Source organism: Parambassis ranga, chromosome 17 (assembly GCF_900634625.1).
Source record: "Parambassis ranga chromosome 17, fParRan2.1, whole genome shotgun sequence".
Taxonomy (NCBI): Eukaryota; Metazoa; Chordata; class Actinopteri; family Ambassidae; genus Parambassis; species Parambassis ranga.
The window spans coordinates 1766606-1788743 of record NC_041037.1 but is presented as its reverse complement, the minus strand read 5'-3'; the positions used below and the strand labels follow the sequence as shown (position 1 = coordinate 1788743).

The following is a 22138-nucleotide window of genomic DNA, read 5'->3' as shown; positions in this document are numbered from 1 at the left end:
AACATTTAGCGCGAAACCAGGTAAACATCCATCCGTTTAAACGTGTATTTAAGCAGTTTAATGACAATATTACCTTTGCTTTAGCCGGCTTCCTTTCAAAAGAACCGCGGGTTCGTTGTCGTCGTCTGTCCGAAGCAGTTCAGCTACACAGTCCAATTACGAGTCCTGTGCGCACCACAGAGATGATTACTGTCGCTAATGGACCTGTATCCAACCGGAACCAACTCCTGTTTACAGACGCTGCCATCATCCCCGACCTGCGTCGCTAGTTTCAGCTCGCTGATATTAATCCTTGTTTGAGCTCCTTTATCGCTCTTCCTTTTTTTTTCATCTCCTTTACTTTCTTCAGTTTGTTTGCTGCTTCAGTCATGACTTTGAACTTTACTTCCTGCTCCTTCTTCTTCTTCTACTTCTGAATTTGCCTGCAGGCTCGTTGCTGCCTCTCAGTGTCGCATCAAACTCTGTTCGTCTCGCGCTTTGATAACTGCTGGAGGCGGATGTGACGTATGCCGTAAAGTAGGAACATTTTGTAGTCTTTTGTAGGTACGGGTTCCTACCAGAACTCCAAAGTATCCTAGTGCCAGTGCGGGCGATACACAGGTGTCATTCAAGGTATTATGAGAAAATGTTCCATCAGAGTGATTTTGGAATTTTTCGAACTCACATGCTAAAATGTGCAAATTTACAACCACAATAAACGTGCTTATAGATACTTTTTGCGAAAACTAAATATTTATAGGAAGAGCTAGCATGATGGCAGTGAACTTCAATCTACATTTTTTCTTCCATCTTTATAATTTCTGGTTTATTACAGTTGAATATGTCCTCACAGAAAAATATCGGAAAAACAATCGGCCAGATATGACACATGGTTACATTTATGCTAATAGAATGTACGGAAGTATTGGCCAACATACGACATTATGCCAGGTTTACAATAACAGAACATATGTCCTCCGAACATGAAAAAGTCAGAGTAACGAGTAAGAAGGTAGGTTTGGGGGGGGTACACATCATGCAATGCAGCGTGAGTTGTTATTATTTTCATCTGGTGTTTGCTTAAAAATGGCAGAGAGGCTTCTGGTAAATGAGAGAAGTTTGCCTGATAAAGCAGTGACTGAAAATTGAAGTAAAGGTTGAGGTCTGGTGGAGAATCACAGTGCTCCTTTCTATTCCAAGTGTCTTCTCCAGGAGACCTTGTGTTAGTTTTTTAGTATTATATTGAACTAAAATTTGGATTTGTATTTCTAAAGTATTAGAAGTAGGACTAATTCTGGACAAGACAGGCTTTTTTTACATGGTCCGCTCTTAAATTGAGAACCCCTTTAACATTCCACATTTTGAGATGGGTCAGGTCAGGTCGCCATGGTTTTTCATGTTTAGTCCGTAGAGAAGTAACAACAACAGTACGAGGAAATGTCAGCTCACAGCCATCTTCCCACAGGCGACTGACCCTATGACTTCCTTTCAAACAGAATCTCTGCAAATTGTACCAGGAAGCTGATGAAACCAGGCCCAGCCCTGAATCTTTTGCCCCTGAGGGGAAAGAACCAGAAAATGTCACCAAACTCTTCAAACAACAACAAAAAGCTGCTCTCCCCGGCACGCCGCAGCTCGCTGTCACAAAGTTAAGCATGACACCTCCCATGTAGACGTCTCTAAAGCTCCCCTCCTTCCTGCCGGTGAAGATATCAACCTGAAAATAGCTCTGTGAAGCTGAACACCGAGCTGCGATAAATAAATCACTATAATATTTAAATATTCATTGTAGAATAAGAGAACAAGAAAAAAAACCCAGAAAGGCAGAGGATAAACTCCTTCTTCTTTGCCTCACACATCAAAACGGCTTGCCTTCAGGAAGTTTGACTGCATTATCAAATTCTCCCTTCAAGGGACTCATCAAACATACAGTAGCCTGTGTAAGAAGCTGATAGTCGTCACACCTCGGGCGGCCCGTATGAATGAACAGCAGATAAGGGCGTGTAGCTCATTAGCTCAATTATATTGTTCATTTCTGCCGTCTTACATAAATGGGATCAAATTTGCCGGTAGATATGAAGTCGTCCTCGTTGACACACAGGCCAAGGTTGAGTGATTGTTCTGTAAATATAACGAGAGGGGGGCTACTCCATTCAGAAACGACACCAACATGGGCCTGTGAAGCCTCGCAGTGGGAGCTCTGTCAATAAATCTGTCCTTTAAAAAAAAGACCAAGCCTTTGTCAGAAACAAGCAGAGGGACAATCAAAATAGCACTCGACATGCTGCGGTACTCTCAGCGAGGAAGACGGGAGGTCTGGCGAGGCGCTCCTCCTGCAAGCCCCGCTGTTTGCTTTTGATAGCAAAAGTCATAATGACATTCAAGTACTCACCAGGCTGAGAAATGAAGCAGCAACAGAAGGAGAGAGAGCAAGCAGAAAAAAAAAAGAGGAGAAGAGTGTGTGTTTGCATAATACTCATGTGAGTGCACGTGTAAGCTACTGTACGTGGATGTGCACGGGGTCGGGTGGAGCTGGTGGGGTGCCAAGTAGTGCAGCTAGCTGAGGTGGAGACAGCAACGTTCCTCTGAAACCCAATTCTGTTAATAAAGTGTGTGATTAATTTGCGCTATGTCATTTTCCCAGAGCAACCCCCCCCCACCCCCCACCACACCCACCATCCCCTCCACCACTCCTTCAGAGAGGGCCTGAAGAGCCATTTAATTACTCAGCACTTTGCTCACTGGGAAGTGGAGCGCTGCTGGTTGGACACCACCTTATGGGGAAGAAAATATATCCATAAGCAATTTGGGGAAAAATCTTACATGTCTAATGCCTACACTGTGTGTATATATACACACACACACACACACACACACTGTGTGGGGAGGATATGCAGCAGCTGGCCTGATCAACACAATTTCTCGCCTGGCAGTCAACTGCCTGGCTCACAGGGGTATTTTTGTTTAAATAAAGACTAGAGGGTCTTCAAAGCTACATTTAAATACATGTTTGAGTATGTGTGCATGTGTGGGTTGTACACATCCTCATACATAATATATATATATATATATATGTGTGTGTGTGTGTGTTTTGTGAAACAGTTTCTGCGAGTGTGTTTACACATGTATGTGTGCGTATCTCTGGGAGTCTCTGAATACATGCATGTGTACGTGCCAGTCAATAACTTGCATGTTCACTGAACAAGGAGCATGTTTAAGTCTGTGTGAGAGGGAAGCCAGCTGAAAGACAGACAGATACTGTGTGTGTGTGTGTGTGTGTGTGTGTGTGTGTGTGTGTGTGTGTGTGTGTGTGTGTGTGTGTGTAAGCCCACAGAGGATTCTTAATAGTCTGCCTAGCAGGGTGTGAGAAAACGAAGTGAAGGAGACTGAATCAAAACGATGTGTGTGTATTTCTGAGCACTCAGGCAAAGGTGTGTGTGTGTGTGTGTGTGTGTGTGTGTGTAGTAGATTCTCATGCAGGGATAAGCAGCTTAGGGAAGGAGCATATTCTTTTCTAAGTAAATCTCATTAATTTTAATTAGCTGTATATTTAGCCTGTACACCTGGATTGAGTGTAATTCCATTTATATATATATATATCTATATATATAGATATATATATATATAGTGACTAGTGAGCAGAACAGGTGAAATGACTCAGGTAGCGATTATATTGCCGTCGCTGTTTTCTCATTTGCATAATGTCCTGTTTTTGATTGTGTCGCGTGCCTAAGGAGGATATCAGCGGCAAATATGCTTCCCCTTTATTTTCCTATCGCACGCTCTATGTAGCGCGCCATGGCTCGTCCTTTCTAAACGTTCACCTTCTCTGAGTTCTGTCTTCCGCCCTCGCTCCCCACGCTGTTTCTTTTCATTTTCTCTCCAGTCTCTGCACCCCATCATTAGACTGTGCTCACTTCCCAACCCCTCCTCCTCCATGGCTCTGCCCTCGTGCACCCTTACTGTATGGTTTTTTTTTCTCTTGTTCACGTGAGTGCCTCTGTCTTTCTCCCTCCGTCGCCCTCGCCCTCCCTTCTTTCCTGGGTAATCAGCTTATCCTATGTGTGTCCAAGCCTCTATGTCTGCGTTCCTCCTCTCTTTGTTTCGGATTCATTCAGCAGGGAGATTAGAGATGCCTATTTGGTGCCTTTGTCTTCAACCGGCACAGTAGCGCTGAGCTACACCGTGTGACGATGGTCCCATCGTCAAAAGCCACATCCACTCATCACTGTGCTCATCAAACCTTGATCAGTGTCATGGGGGTCAGTTCCTAAAAATAAAAGCCAAGCCTGTGAATCTACACTTGGCAGTTTGTGAGTTCGAAGCTTCCACTTGCATCACAATGACTGATTAATTCAACTCAGGAAAAACTCAAGAATAACAGAATGAAGTAAATAGGATTTATTTTCCCTTTTCATCAACAGACTGCTGTTATGGAGCAATGACTTCAATTTCTCCACTTAAGACAAGAAGAGATGATAGACGGAGATATGATGAAAGGGAAGAGATGCATACTGTAGGTCACAATAAAGATATTCATTCATGGAGAGACTAGACACAATAGTGCGGGAGAAAAATGCTGTGCAAGGATACAGTGAAAACAAAAAAATAAACTATTTACTCCGCATTCTGCATAAGCAGCAGTCTGACATAATTTACGAGACGATTGATACGTTATGGTAGTCTATGGTAGAAGGAGAATACCCCCTGCAAACGTCGAGCCTATGGCTGCCATCTATGTAGAAATGAGCATCTTGGACCAACAGAATTTAGACCACAGCAGCTTCAAAACAAAACCAAGTGAACTCCTTCTTCACTTTAAGGAAAGCTTTAAGTCTGAGGTTGCTAAATCAGGTCAACGGAGCAGGTTTTTTTGAACTCCTGGGCAGCAGCCACCACCACTGTGGACTCCTCACTTTCCATTGCTAAGTCTTCTTGATCTAGAGATTAGCATCGTAGGTGCCTGTAACAGAGGCACATTTCCAGGTCATCCACCAGCAGGACATCACCTTGATGCAAACCTCTCTGATTTGGAGACTCCCTTTGGCTGCATGAGATGCTCAACCCAAGTCTCATCAACAGTTCAATGATCCAGCAGTTTGGCCCCGTTCACACTGGAGAAAGTCATTCCAGCTAGAGTAGGCTTGAGTCCAGACAGCCTTTAAGCTGGATGCGTTCAGACCTATTTTTAAATCTGGCTAGCACACACTTGTGTCCGCACCCAATCCGGTTTCATCCAGCATGTTTGCTGTCCTCCAAACCACTAGGTGGCGCCTTGTAATATACAGAGTCCATTCACGCCGCGGTAGGGCCACGTGTGCGCATGCGGTTTTTTGTCTTGTGTCGCGCCCCGTGAACCGGAAGTAGCATGTCGCTTGCCGGATTCGCTAGCCACATTTGCGTTCACACCTGAGCCACATTTGAGCCAATCCGGCTAGATCCACCTCTCGTGGGGGGATCTAGCTGGATTGAAATCAAACTGGATACAGCCGGATTCGAGGTGTTCACACTCGGAAAAAAACACATCTGGATTGATCTGGATGTGGCCGAATCCTGCTTAAGCCACATTTTTTTTCCCCAGTGTGAACGGGGTATAAGTCTCCTGACAACTTGTGCTTAAATTGTTGGGACTAGTAACAGTGACCACCCTTCCATGATCATCTTAGGCCCCGTTCACACTGGGGAAAAAAATGTGGCTTAAGCAGGATTTGGCCACATCCAGATCAATCCAGATGTGTTTTTTTCCGAGTGTGAACACCTCCAATCCGGCTGAATCCAGTTTGATTTCAAGCCAAGGATTTCAAGGATTGGCTCAAATGTGGCTCAGGTGTGAACGCAAATGTGGCTAGCGAATCCGGCTAGCCACATTATTAGCCATATTACGAGGCGCCACCTAGTGGTTTGGAGAACAACAAACACGCTGGATGAAGCCGGATTGAGTGCGGACACAACTGTCTGCTAGCCAGATTTGAAAATAGGTCTGAACGCATCCAGCTTAAAGGCTGTCTGGGCTCAATCCTACTCTAGCTGGAATGACTTTCTCCAGTGTGAACGGGGCCTTACAGGATCTGGCTTCCATATGAACCAAGCAGCCCTGAGGTTTCCACCATGTTTCTCCTTGAGCCACACTCTTATCATTCACTCACATTGAATTAAAATGTAATTATATGTGTAAAGGTTAAATTTAAAAACAACATATGGCTGTACAGTTTTTGAGCCCTTTAGACCTCCTGATCAAACCTCAGCCGAACACTGTGTGTTCCCACATCTTGCAAACATTGCAGAAAAGTCTAAACTCCCTGTAAAGTTTGCTATCCACTCTCCAAAGACACCTACAGAACCACACTCTGTTCCCATCAGTTCTTCACTCCCATCCTCTTTTTCCCCCCACTGCCTCCAGCAGTAGCTGCAAACTGCAGCAAAAAAAAAAACTCCACGTCATCATTTTTGTTGCCTTCCAGGAAAGACTCATAAAAGACGACCTTTTCCGCTTCAATGGAAAGTAAATCCAGGCTCTGTCGTATCAAGTCTAATGATCCTACAGCCGTCATGGTTGCTCTTGTTGACAATGCAACCTCCCAATCTACTCCCTCGCTTCACATTGGCGTCATAAACAATTTGATCCAATTACAATGCGGCTATAAATGATGATAAAAACACATACACTAAATGCCACTAGGTGCTGTATTAATGCAAAGGGCATTTAAGTAATACTTACTGCATATTAATGGCAAATGTATATGGGAGCTATGAGCATTCAAGCAGTGTGGCAGAATGTGATTGTGAGTGCAGCGGTGGAACCGTAAATGAATTCCACTGAGCGGTAGCTGTGCAGCAACACAAAAACTTTAATGATACCAACAGTTTGAATGCTGAAAACTCCTCCGCTACACAATGAACGAAATTAATCTAAAAGTATGTAGCTCTGCTTCAGTGCAATAATACACTTTTAGGATATATTTTTGTTTCTGTTTTTTTTAGCTACAGCTGGCGCACAGCCTAATCGCATCCAGTCACTGCTAAAAACCATCAAAAACTTTGCCGCATGTGCCAAGACGGGACACAGCCTCAAGGACCCTGTCAGTCAAGGCTGCAGATTGGCTCTGTCATTGGAGTGTCAGACTCCTTTGCTTCAGATCGCAGTCAATTCGGAGCTAAACTAGAAAATCTATCACCAGTCATTTCAATGGATATGTTCTGGAAGTCGGAAGTAGAGCGATGGAATGAGTCAGAAGCTGCATTTAAACCAGCATGCGCTGGCATATTTTAAGTCAGAAGGCAATCATATGTAACCACTAAGATGTTTTTCTCCTGGGAAATATGCCAGTGAGAGTTTATACTACACCCAATGCCAATTTGGAGAGAAGTGCTTCACTACTTTCCTGACACTGCCTCCACATGTGACGGTTGTATTAGAGGCTCGATAAGACTCACCATCCAGTGAATGGACAGTGATATCCTCAGCAGAAACCAGACAGGGGAGACTTCCCCAGACACCACACAGGTGAATTAAAATAGCTTCATGGTTATGGTGTCAGTGATAAGATCCCCTCCCCCCACAAGCTGAAGTGATGGCATCATCAAAAGGAGGCAATAAACCAGAGCAACTTCCACTGTTTCAAATGGTGGCACTGTGCGCTCCGGGGGAACCCTCACAGCACTCAGGCACTCTGCGTTTTACAGACAGTCACGTCCTCCTGAACCCCGCAATGGTCTGACTTTTTTTTTTTTTTTACCTCGCACAGTGATGATGATGAGCGTCACAACAAACAGATTCACCTTTCCAGGAAGCCCTTGGTCTGACCAGCCATGTGTCAATGACAGGATGGGTGATTTCCACCCCCGCAGCAATCAATTAAAACAGTGAATGGAGAATTTCAGTAAATAACATGAGGAAAAAAAGAGGGGGGGGGGTGCCTGATCAAAGGCAAAGCCAGTTGAGTGCAGAGCACAATAATAAGGGCTCATGTTGTTGGAAATGATGTGAGTTAATTTATTCCATGGCTGTTGTTGTTGTTGTTGTTGTTGGGTTTACTTAATCGGTAATGTCTTTGAGAAGTGATGTTTTAAAGCTGACAGCTCTGTAAATGCAGGACCCATCATTTTCTCGACCCCGAGCTGCAACGTGTCTTCTAAGAGTACCTCAGAAGGAAGCCGGCTTTTGCTGCTGCTTTGCAAAATCTCAAGAGCCCTTCTCTTTCAGTCTCTTAATGGCATTTGCTGTTATTATGACGGTAGCAGGCAAGATTGATCTGCTCTGATGTAATCTCACATTGTCTGAGTGGGCCTGGGTGGATGAGATCTGCCTCAGATTGATGAGGTATAATGGAGTCTTGTTTGGGTGCTTCTGATGCCTCTAAGATCCCGACGATACTGGCACACCACTGCATTTTAATTCTGCTTAATTTAGCCGCAAATTACTTATCAACACTTGTGCCTTGTTGAGCTGCGAGTTTCTCTTTCTGCTACTTACGCATGTGTAATGTTTTCAGCATGTCTGGAGATGTATGAAGATAACATGAAGACACACGAATGTGCATAATGTGTGATGCAAATCATCCCCGGGGCTCTAGTTCTCATAGTTAGAGCTTTGTTGGGTGTTTAATCAATCAGCCACAGCGCCTTAATTAATCGGCATGATGAACAGGAGAAATAATTGGTTTTCTGCCAGATGTGAATCTGTTGCAAACTAATGCCAGCCAATCAGGATCCAATTTATAATCATAAAACTGATCTGGACAACAAAACACTTAAAGGATCAGAGCTGAATAAACACACAAGACGATGGCAGCATTATGAGTTTGGATTTAAGATTCTGATAGGAGGCCTGTACAGTGTAATTTACAGCCTTAATCGGATCTATAGAGTGTCAGAAACATCATAAGTCTTAGAATATGTCGGCCTTATTTCTCTTAAAAAAAACAAACATATTGCTAATTAATTGGTATAATCAGTATGGGATAAATTAATTGGGCTCCTCCTCAGATGTTTCTGTATGAATGTGCAGAAAAACTAATGAGGGGTGTCTGGTTTTCCACTGAAGCGTCATATCATTAACCGCAGCCCATATTGACAACACTGATCAGCCCAGAGTCCAATCAGACCAGGTAACCAGCGGCTGAAACAAATGGAAGAGCAGTGGAGCCGATAAATAGCCTGCACGGAGATTGGAAACCAGTGGTTTAAACCCTCTGCCAGTGGAGCCAAATGGAAAAATAGCTTAGGCCTCTTATTAATGTCACAGTGGCTAGGCGGTAATTCCCCCAGGCTCTGTGTACCTCGGCTTGTTAATGAGTCACTGCTTATCAGTCAGCCTTGTTAACAGGCAGAGGCCTCCCATCCAAACCGCCTACTGCTATTGTGTGCTAGCCGTACTGTGTATTAGCCAAATGTTTCCCCCCATCTCGGCACACAGGAAGTCAACAGTAAACAACAGCGGCACACACAGGAAGTGGGCTTTGAGCCAGTGAGAAAGAGCTGGTCCAGAGGGGGAAAGAGCCCATTTTGTGGTGGGATAAAGCGAACCACTGGCAGAGATACACACATGCAGAGCATTCCCGCCTGTAAATCTTAGCACACTAACAACTGGATCGCACCGCTCCCTTCCTTTAATCCTTATTCATTACTGGCCTCAGCTGGAGGCATCGGGATTCATTCAGTGGTTCCGAGCAGAGCTGGCTGAGGTAAATAAACTATTAGGCATGTTTCTTGTCACGAATGCAAACATTCTGTTGGGGTCTGAGATCAGGCTGCCGCCGAGTGTGAGGGCCAGGTGGCTGATGGGAGGCCACGGGACGCTGCTCTTATTTGCTGTCAACTGAGTGCTCCAGCAGACGGACCCTCCACACTCCACAACAGCCCTGAGGTAACTGGGTCAGCAGTACAGAACCAGGGCACAGCCGGCCAATTGCATGCCTAATCTGTGCCCTTCTGAGAGGCACTTTCCATCCGCAGCGCATGGCTGCACATCCAGCTGTGGAAATGGATATGTCAAATGGCGAGCAATTAGTGTCTCCCTGATTCGTTCACTCGCTCTAAGGAAGCCTGGTCACAGATAAATTCAGGGAAAAAAACCCAGTTTCCTGACTTGGACGTGGAGGTGGAGGCCCTGGGAGCGCAGGTTTGGTCAGGAGTTAAAACAGTCTTGACGTTCAGTCTGCAGGTTGCTGTGTAAAAATCAACCCCAGAACTCATGAGGGAATCTTTTTTCTCTCTCTCTCTGTTTCTCTTGTTGAATGATGAAAAGAGACAAACACTCTACATATTTTTAATTCACTGTGGACTCTGAGGATAGCAGTAATGGGCAGCCGTGCTCTCTGATGGCTCATCTGCTCTCACATTGATTTGCTGAGCTAATCGTTTTTTTTCCCCCTCTCTGTTACATAACATTGAATTATTTATGCTAAGTAGGCCCTTCTGTTTCAGGGCCTCTTAGCATGGAGATCTCCATTATGACGGCATTATCTGACCCCCCCCCCCCCCCCCCCCCTGCCCCACCCTTACTCCATCTTCTGCTTTAACAGCTCTGCTGCTGTTTCAACAACAACACCAATCAGACAGCACGCAACAGATGTGAGTGATGGACCAGAGCTCTGCGGCTTACACACAACATTTCCCTCTTAAACTGCAACACCACTGTTTTCCAGGAGAACAGCGAACACAACATCCAAACAGTTTCCTGCCTCTTGATGTTTTTGAGATTGTTCAATTCAACTTTTTGTACAACTTCTCTGAGTTCTTCCTGTTTACGTCGTCATTATTTCTTGCAGCCACGACACATGTTTCTGACTTCACTGCAGCAGTGTTATTAATTTGGTTTCAGTGAAACTAAAACTAGAATTCAATCATGCTTCGATGGCAGAAATTAATGACAAAAAGCTTTACAACTTTAGACTACAGCTCGCACACTGTAACTTTGTTAAGTCAGCACTCCCTCCCCCTCCTTCCTCCTTTTCTCAATTGCACTCTTTGACGTGTTTTCTCATCTTCTAAATGCTGTCAGACGTCCCAGGCTTAATTACTCTCCTTGACTGACATGATAATGTAAAACAGCGCTTAGGTGAAACCAAAGCAAGAATTGGTCATGCATGGTCAGGCCTCCCTCTGGGCACACCTTAATCAAATGTGACGTGCGTCTGAACGCGAGCCAAAATCAGTTTTTAGACCCAAATAACGAAACCCTCCCTGCCTGGGTTTCAATGACGAGCTGCACGGCCGGGGTCAGCGCTCTGACGAGAGATTGATATTTCATCATCAGCACCTCAATCTGGAGATTGTTTGTGCATTTCTCATCTTCAACAGCTTTCAGGGTCCTGACAGGCCTCCATTTACATTTGTTTAGCAGTGACCTCATCCCACTTTCTTGGCAGAGCAAGATTGTTTCTCACTGTTTTTCACAGCACTGACCACTGTGAGCACACTGAAAATCCTTCTCTGCTCTATATTTCATACATAAATGCACAGAAAGTTTAAAAAAACAGCCAATGTAGTAACACAATACATTCAAAGTTAATGTAGGGGGGGCTGTGCTCCCATATATCTGTGTACCTACACATCAACACCGTACATACGTCCATGCATATGTATCTACTGCGCATTCATGGAGTCAGAGGTGTGAAATTGTGTGGGTGTGGACATGTGGATGCAAAGGGCCTATGAAAATATATATTGCAAATGCAAATCGGGGTTCTTCTAGTAGAAACTCGTCCTGCCTGCTGTATCATCTTACAGTTCTTTGCCAAGCACTCTGTGCAATTAAATCCCAACTGTAATGAGAAAATGCCAACAGGATTCTACCTGTGTCAATCAATTTTCTATGGATTGAGGGCCAATCATGATGCACCATTTTGCTGCTGGCACAATTTGCCCTCTAAAGGTTGTATTACCGGCAGATAGTCACTTGAGTGAAAGCACATTGGACAGTATACTCCTGTTCACTCTGTGCTCGCGGTGGGGATGATATCATTACAAAGTGCCTCTCTCATCAAATCCTCTCTTACCATCCGGTTTTAGCCGCACCCGGCTTGAGCATCAGCCATGACATGTGTACTATATGTGTGTTACTCTTTTGTTGTGATGTGAGAAAGTACAAGATGATCACTCTTTATCTCCAGGTGGCATGAGCCGCATAAGTGTACACTCATGTGAGACGCACAGGGATGCTGAGCAGGGCAAGTGAAGATGAAAGGATAAGTGAGTGATTGTGTCTGCTTTTGTTTTCTTATGCAAGTGACTAGAGATGTCAGGGACAGACAAAGGGGAAGAAGAAGAAGAAGAGCAAGCCGCAGGGCAAGTGTCTGTGTTACACTATAAGGGACCTGTGATGCATGTGTGTGCTGAGCCCTGCGCCCACGTGCAAGTCACACACATTCCTCAAAAACAACGGCAGCAGAAATTCCACTGGGGTCCGGGGAGGTGGGAGTGTCCCATGTGCTTATTAACGGCTCTCTGATTCCCTTGTCATAATACAGGAAACAACAAAAAATCCTCAAGTCAACAGATAAGGGGCACCGCCGGAGACAGAAAGAGAGGGTCAGGGGGGGTCAGGGGCCCCAGGGGGGGGGGGGGGGGGGGGCACAGTGAGATAGAGAGAATAGGAGGCAGCTAGATAAAGAGGCGGAGATGTGCTTACCGAAGAAAACGTTGCTGTGAACCGCAGCTGTGAATAGTACTGTCAATAAGCTGACACTCCATAACGCGGAGGGGGCTGATGGGAAGGCCATGGTCGGGCGCACAGATCCGCCTGTCTCACTGAATCCTCAGGAGGGCCAGAGGAGCTCTGGAGTGTCACCTGCAGGGAGACCAATGGAGAGAGAAAGTAAACAAGCAGGGAAGGCCAACTGGCCACTAATTGCATCCCCTGCCATTGGTTGGTTGGCTGCCTCTGAATAAACGCTTGGCCCACCCGTTACTCACGCGTTGCTCCATGGGTATTCATCGATCTGTGTGTGTCATACCATACAGAGAGGCGATTGAGGGCTGGGGGGGTGGGGTGAGGGGGTGTTGCTGGTGGTGGTGGAGGTGAAGGTGGTGAGAAGATGGAAGAAGAAGGATGGTGTATAGGTGGTAATGAGGGAGAGGAGGAGATGCTTCTGAATTTATTCATAGACTGTGCGCATGTGGAATGAAGGAGCGTTTTGGACAGCCCATAACTGAGCTGCAACTAACTCACGCTAATTAAAAAATAACGCACAGCAACGTTATCCAGTTGGTTGTGGGGTAAAAAAAACAACAACAACAGAGAAGAAGAAAGAGAAGGAGAATGAAGCAGCAGCGGAGAGATGCACCTGCCGCCCGCTGAGAATACACGGTGCGCTTTGCACAAGATAGAGACGGACAGATGTGCGTAATAGCTTTTCCACTCTCTCTCTCTCTCTCTCTCTCTCTCTCGCACACACCTTCTTTTTTCTTTCACGCACATTCCTTAAAATAGCACGCACAGAGATGAGCTCTCGGTCCATCTGCGGAACGCGCTCCCTCATTGTCACCGCTGAGAGAGAGAGAGCAGCGGCTCTGTACAGTGCGCTGCCTGCGGGACGGGCGGGCGGCTGGGCGGGGACAGAGGCGGTGGGGTGGGGTGGGGTGCTGAGGGGCATGGCATGGGATGGGATGTGGGGAATAGGAGGGGTGGGCATGTTTATTGTCGCTCCAGCCCTTCTTCTTCTTCCTGTTGAGTGATGGCGATAAACGAAAACAAAACTGGAGCAAGTGCATCCGCGGGAAATACACCGGACACTCCACGCGTGATGTCAGCACAAGTTCTTTCTTCTTACTCTCTCTCTCTGTGGCGAAAAAATGAACGTGATGACTATAATAAGGACACATTTGAGGGGCTGCCTGCATCGCTGCGACGGACCAGTGTTCTCCTTAACACCTTCTGCTACACTTGCACAAATGATGTGGCGCTGATGGGATGAGATGTGGAGACTGAGCCAGAAGAAGCGGAGAGCGCAACAACAAAGCACATATTTAGAGTAAATTATAAAAACACGCCGGGATTATACGGCTTTTTCTTCCTGGGCAAGCATAACGGATTACACACAAACACACACACACACACACACACGCTCGGAGTGCGCACACACACACACACACATTCCTGGAGACGGAAAAGCGTCAGCGGTGACAGGTGTCTCCTGTCCGCCCTACAGGCTACAAGCCTAACCCTGAACAATAATACAGAACTGTAAAGCATCGCATGGTAATAACCACACACACACACACACACGCGCACACACACCGTTATATTCCGCCTCCGGAGTCGGGTTTTGCTGGCGCTGGTCTCCCAATAAGGTCCCCAGCAAGGTCCCTCCTTTGATGCGCAGCAGTCGCTTGTCCGGAGCCTCCTCTCAATCTGCTTTTATCGACTTTTTTATCTCCTCGTTCCTTCTCCTGACTCCTTGTTTTTCTGGCTTTTTTTGTCCTCCGCTCTTTCTTTCTCTCTCTCACACACACTCACTGTTTGTATCTCTATCTCTCCCTCGCTCTCTCTCCACGGCTACCGTTCACTGCAGCAAAAACAGACTGTCTGAAAGACGAGAGGGAGGGGAGGGGACAAGGGGAGGGAGGGAGGGATGTAGAGAAGGAGGGAGGGAGAGAGGGAGGCAGGGAGGGGATTTTAATACGATTTGGCCCGTACCACAGGGATAACAGGGCCAGAGCATGGGGCCTACTGGCTGAGAGCAGCATGAAGGAGATGGAGCAGATAGAAGAAGTGTGATCTCACCACACCGAAAAATCACCATAATGTTCATATAACACTCCACAGTGAGACTCCTCTGACCTTATCGGGCTTCATGGAAATTTTATTATCCCCTGTAGAACAATGCTGTAGGGTTGGCTCACTCGCTCTTATTTGGGTCTGCACATCTCCTGAGAAGAGGAGGAAGAGGAGGAGGAGGAGGAGGAGGAGGAGGAGGTCATCTGAAGCTGTGTCACAGTCTTATCGTGGAGCTATTACCCCTATCTCACCGACAGGCCCGCTGCTACGTCCCGTAGGCTTCATAATTTGCAGTAATGTAATGATGTTACTGAGTCCATGGCGTGGTGGAGTCTGTTCCAGCCTCGGAACATGTGCGCCTGCGCCTTTAACGGCGACTTTATTAGGACTTTTTATCGCTTCAAAATTTGTATAATAGCCCCATAATGTCCATACATCATAACACAGCTTATAAACTTTATAAGAGGGAAGTCCTTATTCTGACGCTCCGTGCGTCAGGCCCGTCTGAGGGGAGGGGGAGGAGAGGGAGGAGGGGGAGGAGGAGGAGGAGAAGAGGGGGGGTTGTTCAACTTGCCAGAGAGGATTAAGGATTAGTTTTACTGGCGGATTAGGCCTGTGTGTGGGGAGGCATGATGGGGTTAAACATGGATGGTGGCAGCTCGCACGGCAGCCCAATCAGCGGTGGCGGCGGCGTGAAGCCGTGGAGGCGGGTTGGGAGAAAATTCAAAATAATAATAATAATAATAATAAAAACAGACAGAGAGAGAGAGAGAGGTGTTGTTGGAGAGATCCTCAAACGAGCAGCTGCTCTGCACACTGGACATACAACAAAAACAAAATCAACATTGCTGCTTTAAACCGAAGTCCACCTCCAAAAGTTCCAGGACGGTCCACATCCTGGTTTTATTCAGCAGCGCACCATTGATGCTACAGAATTGAATTCAATACAGAATGAATCTGCGCACAAACATCTTGAAAAGAACCATTTTCTGAGTCATTTCTGTTCAAAGTAAAGCGGAGTCTTTATCTCTGCCTCTGTCTTCAAACCAGAAAAAGGCGAATGGAAGCATCTGGCATCATTAAACACTTGTGATGAGGACGGAGAGGCTTTAAATGTTCTGTAGCTGGTGCTGCATTAGAAACAAAAAAAAGACGGATTTAAATGAGTGGACAGCCCCAGGTGCGGAAACCGTGAGCGTGCGCGCGTGTCCAGCGACTTTCCCCGGGGGTGGGGAGTGGGGAAGGTGGGGTATAGGGGGGTGGGGGGGGGCAGTGAGCCACAGCGTGCAGCCCGGACAGTAAACGGGGCTGGTGATGAGGCTGGATGATGGATTTGAAATCTGCATATTAAAGCAATGACCTTTGAGCGTTGAATAGGCGCGTGCGTGTGAAATTTCCATGCCACGTGCACTATTGTTGGTGTCTCAGCAAAACAAGCGCATCAGCAGCAGAGTGTTTATCCATTTACTCATCACTCAGCTCTCATCCCCTCCACCAGCTCAGCGGCCATGTAAAATTCATACAATTCTCGATCATCATTCAAAAAGCCGGTACCGATGATCCACATCTCTGCCGGGACTCGAACCCGGAGCCTCTGGATTAGAAGTCCAGCGCGCTATTCCATTGCGCCACAGAGACTGAGGCACATTTTTTTCCCATCAAAACCGGGTTTATGCTCCCCCCTCCCAGCCCTGCGCAGCATCCTCTCCATCCCTCAGCATCAGGACCGCAGCCCTGTGGATAATAATAAACCGGCCGGTAGGGGGTGCTGCCGCCGCTTAACCATTAGCCTCTTAATGCCTCATAGAGAATCTCTCCATCCCCCACTGCTGCCACGCAGGTTATCTCGTCAAAAATATTACACGGGGGATATTATCAGCTCACAACTAGAAGATGGAACATCTCGCATTGTAAATGCATCCACAGCCATTAGGTGCTCATCGCCTGCAGGGAATAAACAGCTCATATTATTATTACTTCAGTTTCTCTTGTATTCCAAGAAAGATGGAATATTTCTGCAGGGTTTGGGGTGAACAGACTGTAAGCAAATCCAGCCTTAAGCCCTGTGGAGCTTGAGCAATTTTCCTGTCCATCATATAAGAATATTGTAGTCAGAGGTATCTGCAGTTCAGGTGGAAATGTGCCTGTAGTGTGGATTAGACCGTAAGGGAAAGATTTACATGCCAAATGCACGACAATCAACATTAAACCCACACACTGAGAGCCACACTGAGAGCCACATCAACACAGTGATGTTTGTGCAGTAACAGTGCTGGTATGACTGAGGGGAAGGCAGCACCATCAAAAGCATTAAATTAACTATTTGATGTTTAACAGACATTGGCAGTTATTGTAGAAACCACTTGATAATGCGTGTAGCCCACGGATAGCGAACTGCAAAGACATTCAAGTTGACAGGCGTTCTCCCTTCGAGCCACTGGTAACAAATTGATAAACCAATTCTGTTGAAGCTAACTAGGCTAAGTGCTCCTGTTGTTTCTCTCAGTGCAATTTTCGTTGATCTAAACAGACACGTTTTCAAACCAGCAGGATCGTTCCTCTCCAGAACAGTTACTGTTGTTTTTTTTTCCTGTGTACTCGTATCCTGCATAAATGGGAGTTGGATCTGACACTTCCTCGCGGTTCACTTTTATTCACACTGCAGGACAAAAGCTGTTCAGGTGTGGTGTGTGGCTCTGCTGCGGCTCAGTGGGAGGTATAAGGCCTGAGGCAGGCTGCTGGTGAGGAGCCTGTTCACATACACAAGCTTCCACCACCATGGCTGCCTCTCCACATTTCAGCCCCTCTCTTTGCCCGACGTTAAAAATGCATCTGAGCATCTGCGGCCTGGAGAAGGTAAAATATGAATGACAGCCTACAGTAAACAGCCGCTCCGCAGACACAAACACAGACAGAGGCACGCCGTTTGAACTGACAGTGACTGAGCACTCGGGGCAAAGGAAAGTGATTAATGAATTTGACGTCACAGCACGATTAAACAAATTACATAAGGACAGAACATGTAGGACACGTCTAATTTTGGATACTGGTTGTTGTTCACGGCGAGAACAAGTGTTTAAATAAACTGGGTCACATTTGCATGCACTTTGCACTCTGCTGTACGTGATGACCCCCAAAGCTTTCGGGAATTTAATTACTTCGATAGGACCAAAAAAAAAAAAAAGAAAATCCCAACATGATGTCTGTGTGCAGCATAATATAATCCTTTATTTAATATCTTTGATGAAATGGGGCCTGCAGGAGGCCAGAACAGAACATATACACAAAACTCCCACAATGTATTCAGTCCACAAATCCCTTCATCTCCCACTGCTGTTTATCCACTCCTGTGCTCAGAGCATAGCCAAGGCTATGGAGGTGACAACGGACAGAGCGATAACTGTGTAGCCGGTGCGGTAGACCTCAGGAATTTTGAAGCCTTTGCCGATATCCCAGCACTGATTAAATAAAACAACAAAAATAAAAGAGAGTGAAGAGAAGACAATTTAACAGATGTAATCTTTTCTTTTTTTGACACAAATGCATGAACATGAAGTGTCTCGGTCTTCTTTTAAAAGCCCACGCACTACACATAGCAAGCTAAAGGTGACACAATGCTAACAGATTGTTTATTATATCCTGGGCAGAAATTGACAAAGAAAATAAATCCAACAGTAAAGTCTTACCAAGTGGCGAATGCCGTTATAGGTGTGGTAAGATACGGGGAATGCAATGCCGAACTTGGCCAGCCCAATGAGATAGGGACCGACCGACAGCGAGTGGATCAAGTCCAGGTAGTAGGGGTAGCTTCCCGGTAATACCAGTGCTGCCACAGCAAAGGCTGAGATAGCTAAGACACAGACAGAAGTACTGAGACCAAAGACTGCACATTGTTGTGCATGCACACCTTGTTAGAAAGAAAGCAGTAAGTGATGAATTAACACATGCTAGCACCATTTGTCTTTGCTGAATTACTCTCTATGAGTCTCTGCAGCACCAGACCTCACTGGTCATTTTTAAACATCTGAATGTCTCAGTTATGTAAATATGTTTTTCTCCCTGCTGACTAAATTAAATGAAGGACAAACAATGGCTCCGCATCAAACAGGCACCTAGCTGGCTGCCTGTTAAAATGTACTGAACACAATGCTCCGCTCTGTGCTTTTATTTTTGTATTGATTGGATGATTAAAAAGCCTAGTGCTGAAATAATTTGCTGCAATTTCCCCATGGCAGTTACATTAATTTTATAATTAATCCCACATATGAACACATGCAAAAACAAAAGGTGGAGTTGCCAAAAAAAAAATCCACTTCATATGTGAAGAGATGTCCTACAAAGTATTGGATGTAAATGCAAACAGCCGGTCTGGTCTCACAAGCACGGTGCAAAGGAAAAGTCCAGTTCAGACATGTGATAGTTTGATAGAAAGTTGACATATAAAGTCTGCGAGTTAGGATGGCAGCTCAGAGCGCCGACCTTAATTCAACTCGTTATCACGTAAACAAAACTCAGCTTTCGCAGCACGTTTCATCAAGGTCAACAGTACTTTAAGTAAAGCATCACAGCGACACAGTTTCAACCCTTTACACCAGACGAACAACTAAAAGCTGTTAGCCGTCCAACATTGGACCTCGTTTTCACATCCAAGGGTTGAAATGTATTGAACGACTGTTTTGTAATTCCAGTAAATGCTCTTAGCAGAAATCAATAGTGATGGACTAAAATGCCCTGAAGAGATTTTCAGGGTCAATCAAAAGCTGACACTGGCACTAGTTTACCTTCACTTTGATGGAAAAGTAACCAAAAAAAAGCTAATGCAGGTATGAAGGAGCATCTATTTGTCTGCATGAGATGATTTAAAAATAGATGTGTTACCTCCGCTGAGCCCCACTCCAGTTCCTCTGTGTGTGATGGACATCATCATGGGAACAGACCACCTGAAAATAAAACGTGGATGAGACTCAAAACTGCCACAATATTTTTATATTTATTTTTTATTTCACATTAAAGTGAGTGACAGCTTACATATACTTATATAAGGGCAGCAATAAAGCTGATGTGCTTACAGAGATTATGTTGAAACAAATCACATCTCTCGATCAGTGATGGTAGAAACAACCAACACTTGAGGGAGTGTTAGTGTCATGAAAATGATCCCACATGACAGGAAAATACTACGTTAAAAAATGAGCCCGGAGCTAAGCCGAGAAATTACAAGACACACACGGAATAAAATGATTTCCTTTACTGCAGGTTTTATGATTCTAATAACTGCCTGACAGTACATCAAGGTGCTTATTGCACTAAATCTCACACAATGATGGCTTGTCCTGCTGTTTTTATTAGCATGAAAAGCCAGCAGGATCTGAGAACTGCCTTTAGCAGTATGATATGATTTTTTTAGCGTGGAGCTGCTGTAAATTTGTTGTGTCTTTGAAAATACAAACTTAAATTCTAAAATCTAAATGAAGAACATTATTTCATTTCATCTTACTTCATATTTACTGACCTGTACACCAGGCAGACATTAAGCAGCTTTTCTTAATACATACTTGTAGATGGTGAGATGAGGCGACATCGGTCGGTTTAATCTGGCATTTTTGTCCCAAAACTTGTTCATCTCGTCCTTAGCTGTGGTTCCCATTGGAACAGCACTGAAGAAGATACGATTGCAATAGAAAAATGTGAAGTAGCATAATTTACAACATTTATTTATCTGCAGTGATATTTACATGTATTATTACAATGATGTGCACTTAATCTGTTAGACAGACACACAAACAACTCACTGTCTGTAAAAGATGCTGTACTGTGGTTTGGAGAGACAGACGCCCTGACGGGCCAACGTCCTGCATGGCAGAAAGATAAGAGTAAGATTATGTCATAGTCTATAGTAAAAATGCCAAATGAAATATTAAGCTGTACATGTGGAGTTCACAGATTATTTTATTAATATGACTGAAAAGCAGAAATGTCACAAACATAAAAAACAGATGTGACTGTGCACATGAAGCTCTTCCTATTTAAATCTTAAATATGATGTAACTTGTGTTCACACTTACACTGCAGGATCATATTTAGTATTTTTTAAATTGTACTATGAAACAGCTATGGATGGCAAAATCATCAGGACTGTTACTACTTGTTACCGAATATAGCAATAACAACTCAAGTCTAGACTACAGCAGTCCTAACTGCAGCTTTGAGCAAAGGCAATCTGATAAAGGATTAATTAAGGTCAAGCGGGCAAAGTGCCCACTAAGGACAGTCTCTGCGGTACGGGCATAAGAATGTGTCAGTGTAGTTCAGTGGTCCGTTACACTATGCTAAGTTGCTAACCGTTATAAAACCAACACAATATGACAACGTCTTGAAATACGAAACACGTATATAAGAAGGCAATCGGCAGCAAACATAATGTTTTATGTCCCTCATTAATATAAACTAGAGCCAAAGTCCACTCTGATAGCTTTCACCGAGAACATTTAGCGTTAGTTTGCTAGCCCACTAGCTAGCGCTGTGTCGCACCACATTTACCCTAAACAAGGATAATAAAACAAAGTTACGAGTTACACCTGGTCATGCTGTCATAATATGGAACTCCCTTTTAAATTAGCGCGTCTTTGTGCCCCGGTAAACCAATAAACAAGACAGAAAAGCTTTCTGTGAGCCCGAAAGTTATGTAGCACAAACATACTGACCTTAGGAGCAGCGCCATGTTTGACAGACAGTGTAGGAAGTGACGTAACCGGATGTTGTTGTCCAGAAGGGTGTTTGGAGCATGTTTTTAGAAGGTCAAACTAAAGTGGACGCTTTACAAATCTCTAAATATGTAGTTTTTCTTCCGCATCACACTTATTTAATGTGTTTAATATGTTTAATATATTTAGTATTTTTTATATATAACATATGTCGTTTAGATAAATATAATAAATACATTATTTGTTATACAAAGGTGTGTTAATAATAGCTATACAGAGATGAAACACTTTTCAACAAAAAACATCGATACAGCCTTTTTCAGGTCATTTATGTGACTTTCAATGTCAGATGTGACAATAAACAACTTTATGTTGAGGTCAGACATCACAAAAGGTCACGTTGACATTTTAAGAAACAAGGAAATGGTCAAATAAATGCTCAAAGATATTCAGTGAACAAAATATTACTGGAAGACAAGACAGTTACACACACACACACACACACACAAGGAGAGGAAGAGAGAGAGAGAGAGAGAGAAATCATGCGCCTACATAGACATTTATCCAGACAGAAAAGTGGTAGCAAGGTTAATGATACCCAGGAGCAGCCCCAGACTACCTTCTCAATTGCTTTTTCTTTTAATATTTTAGAAAAGAACATGTAGACTTCAAAGAAGACAAGGCTTATGGTTTGTTATATGAGCGTTGGTTATAACTCCAATTAATTTTTCAGAAT

At 44.7% G+C, this 22138-nt stretch overlaps 2 protein-coding genes and 1 non-coding gene across 5 annotated transcripts in view; all 3 read right to left on the bottom strand.

Moving 5' to 3' along the window:
* Nucleotides 1-14482, bottom strand: part of cadm3 (cell adhesion molecule 3) — an 80440-nt gene extending 65958 nt beyond the window's left edge. For all 3 annotated transcript variants that reach the window (XM_028428118.1, XM_028428119.1, XM_028428120.1), the window contains exons 1-2: nt 14219-14482; nt 12611-12769 (exon numbers count right to left, since the gene is read on the bottom strand). In XM_028428118.1, coding sequence (XP_028283919.1) covers nt 12611-12701 — 91 coding nt within the window. In that variant the 5' untranslated portion in view covers nt 12702-12769; nt 14219-14482. The remainder of the gene's footprint in view (nt 1-12610; nt 12770-14218) is intronic.
* A 1780-nt stretch (nt 14483-16262) lies between these two features.
* On the bottom strand, nt 16263-16336 carry trnar-ucu (transfer RNA arginine (anticodon UCU)). Its single transcript has one exon. It is a non-coding gene; the product is annotated as a tRNA-Arg (tRNA).
* A 1564-nt stretch (nt 16337-17900) lies between these two features.
* Nucleotides 17901-21419, bottom strand: sdhc (succinate dehydrogenase complex, subunit C, integral membrane protein). The gene is made up of 6 exons (XM_028426992.1): nt 21403-21419; nt 20491-20550; nt 20254-20355; nt 19577-19638; nt 18385-18548; nt 17901-18156 (listed from the first exon to the last, which is right to left on the bottom strand). The coding sequence occupies exons 1-6, from the start codon at nt 21417-21419 to the stop codon at nt 18052-18054; spliced, it is 510 nt and encodes a 169-aa protein (XP_028282793.1). The 3' UTR covers nt 17901-18051.
* Nucleotides 21420-22138: the final 719 nt, after the last annotated feature.

Bases quoted from the DNA above. Each gene is read 5' to 3' on its own strand.
- sdhc (XM_028426992.1), bottom strand. The intron at 19,639-20,253 runs GTATGTATTAAG...TTTTATTTTCAG, and splicing joins CCTCATCTCACCATCTACAA to GTGGTCTGTTCCCATGATGA. The intron at 18,549-19,576 runs GTAACACATCTA...TCTGTGTCTTAG, and splicing joins TGGAGTGGGGCTCAGCGGAG to CTATCTCAGCCTTTGCTGTG.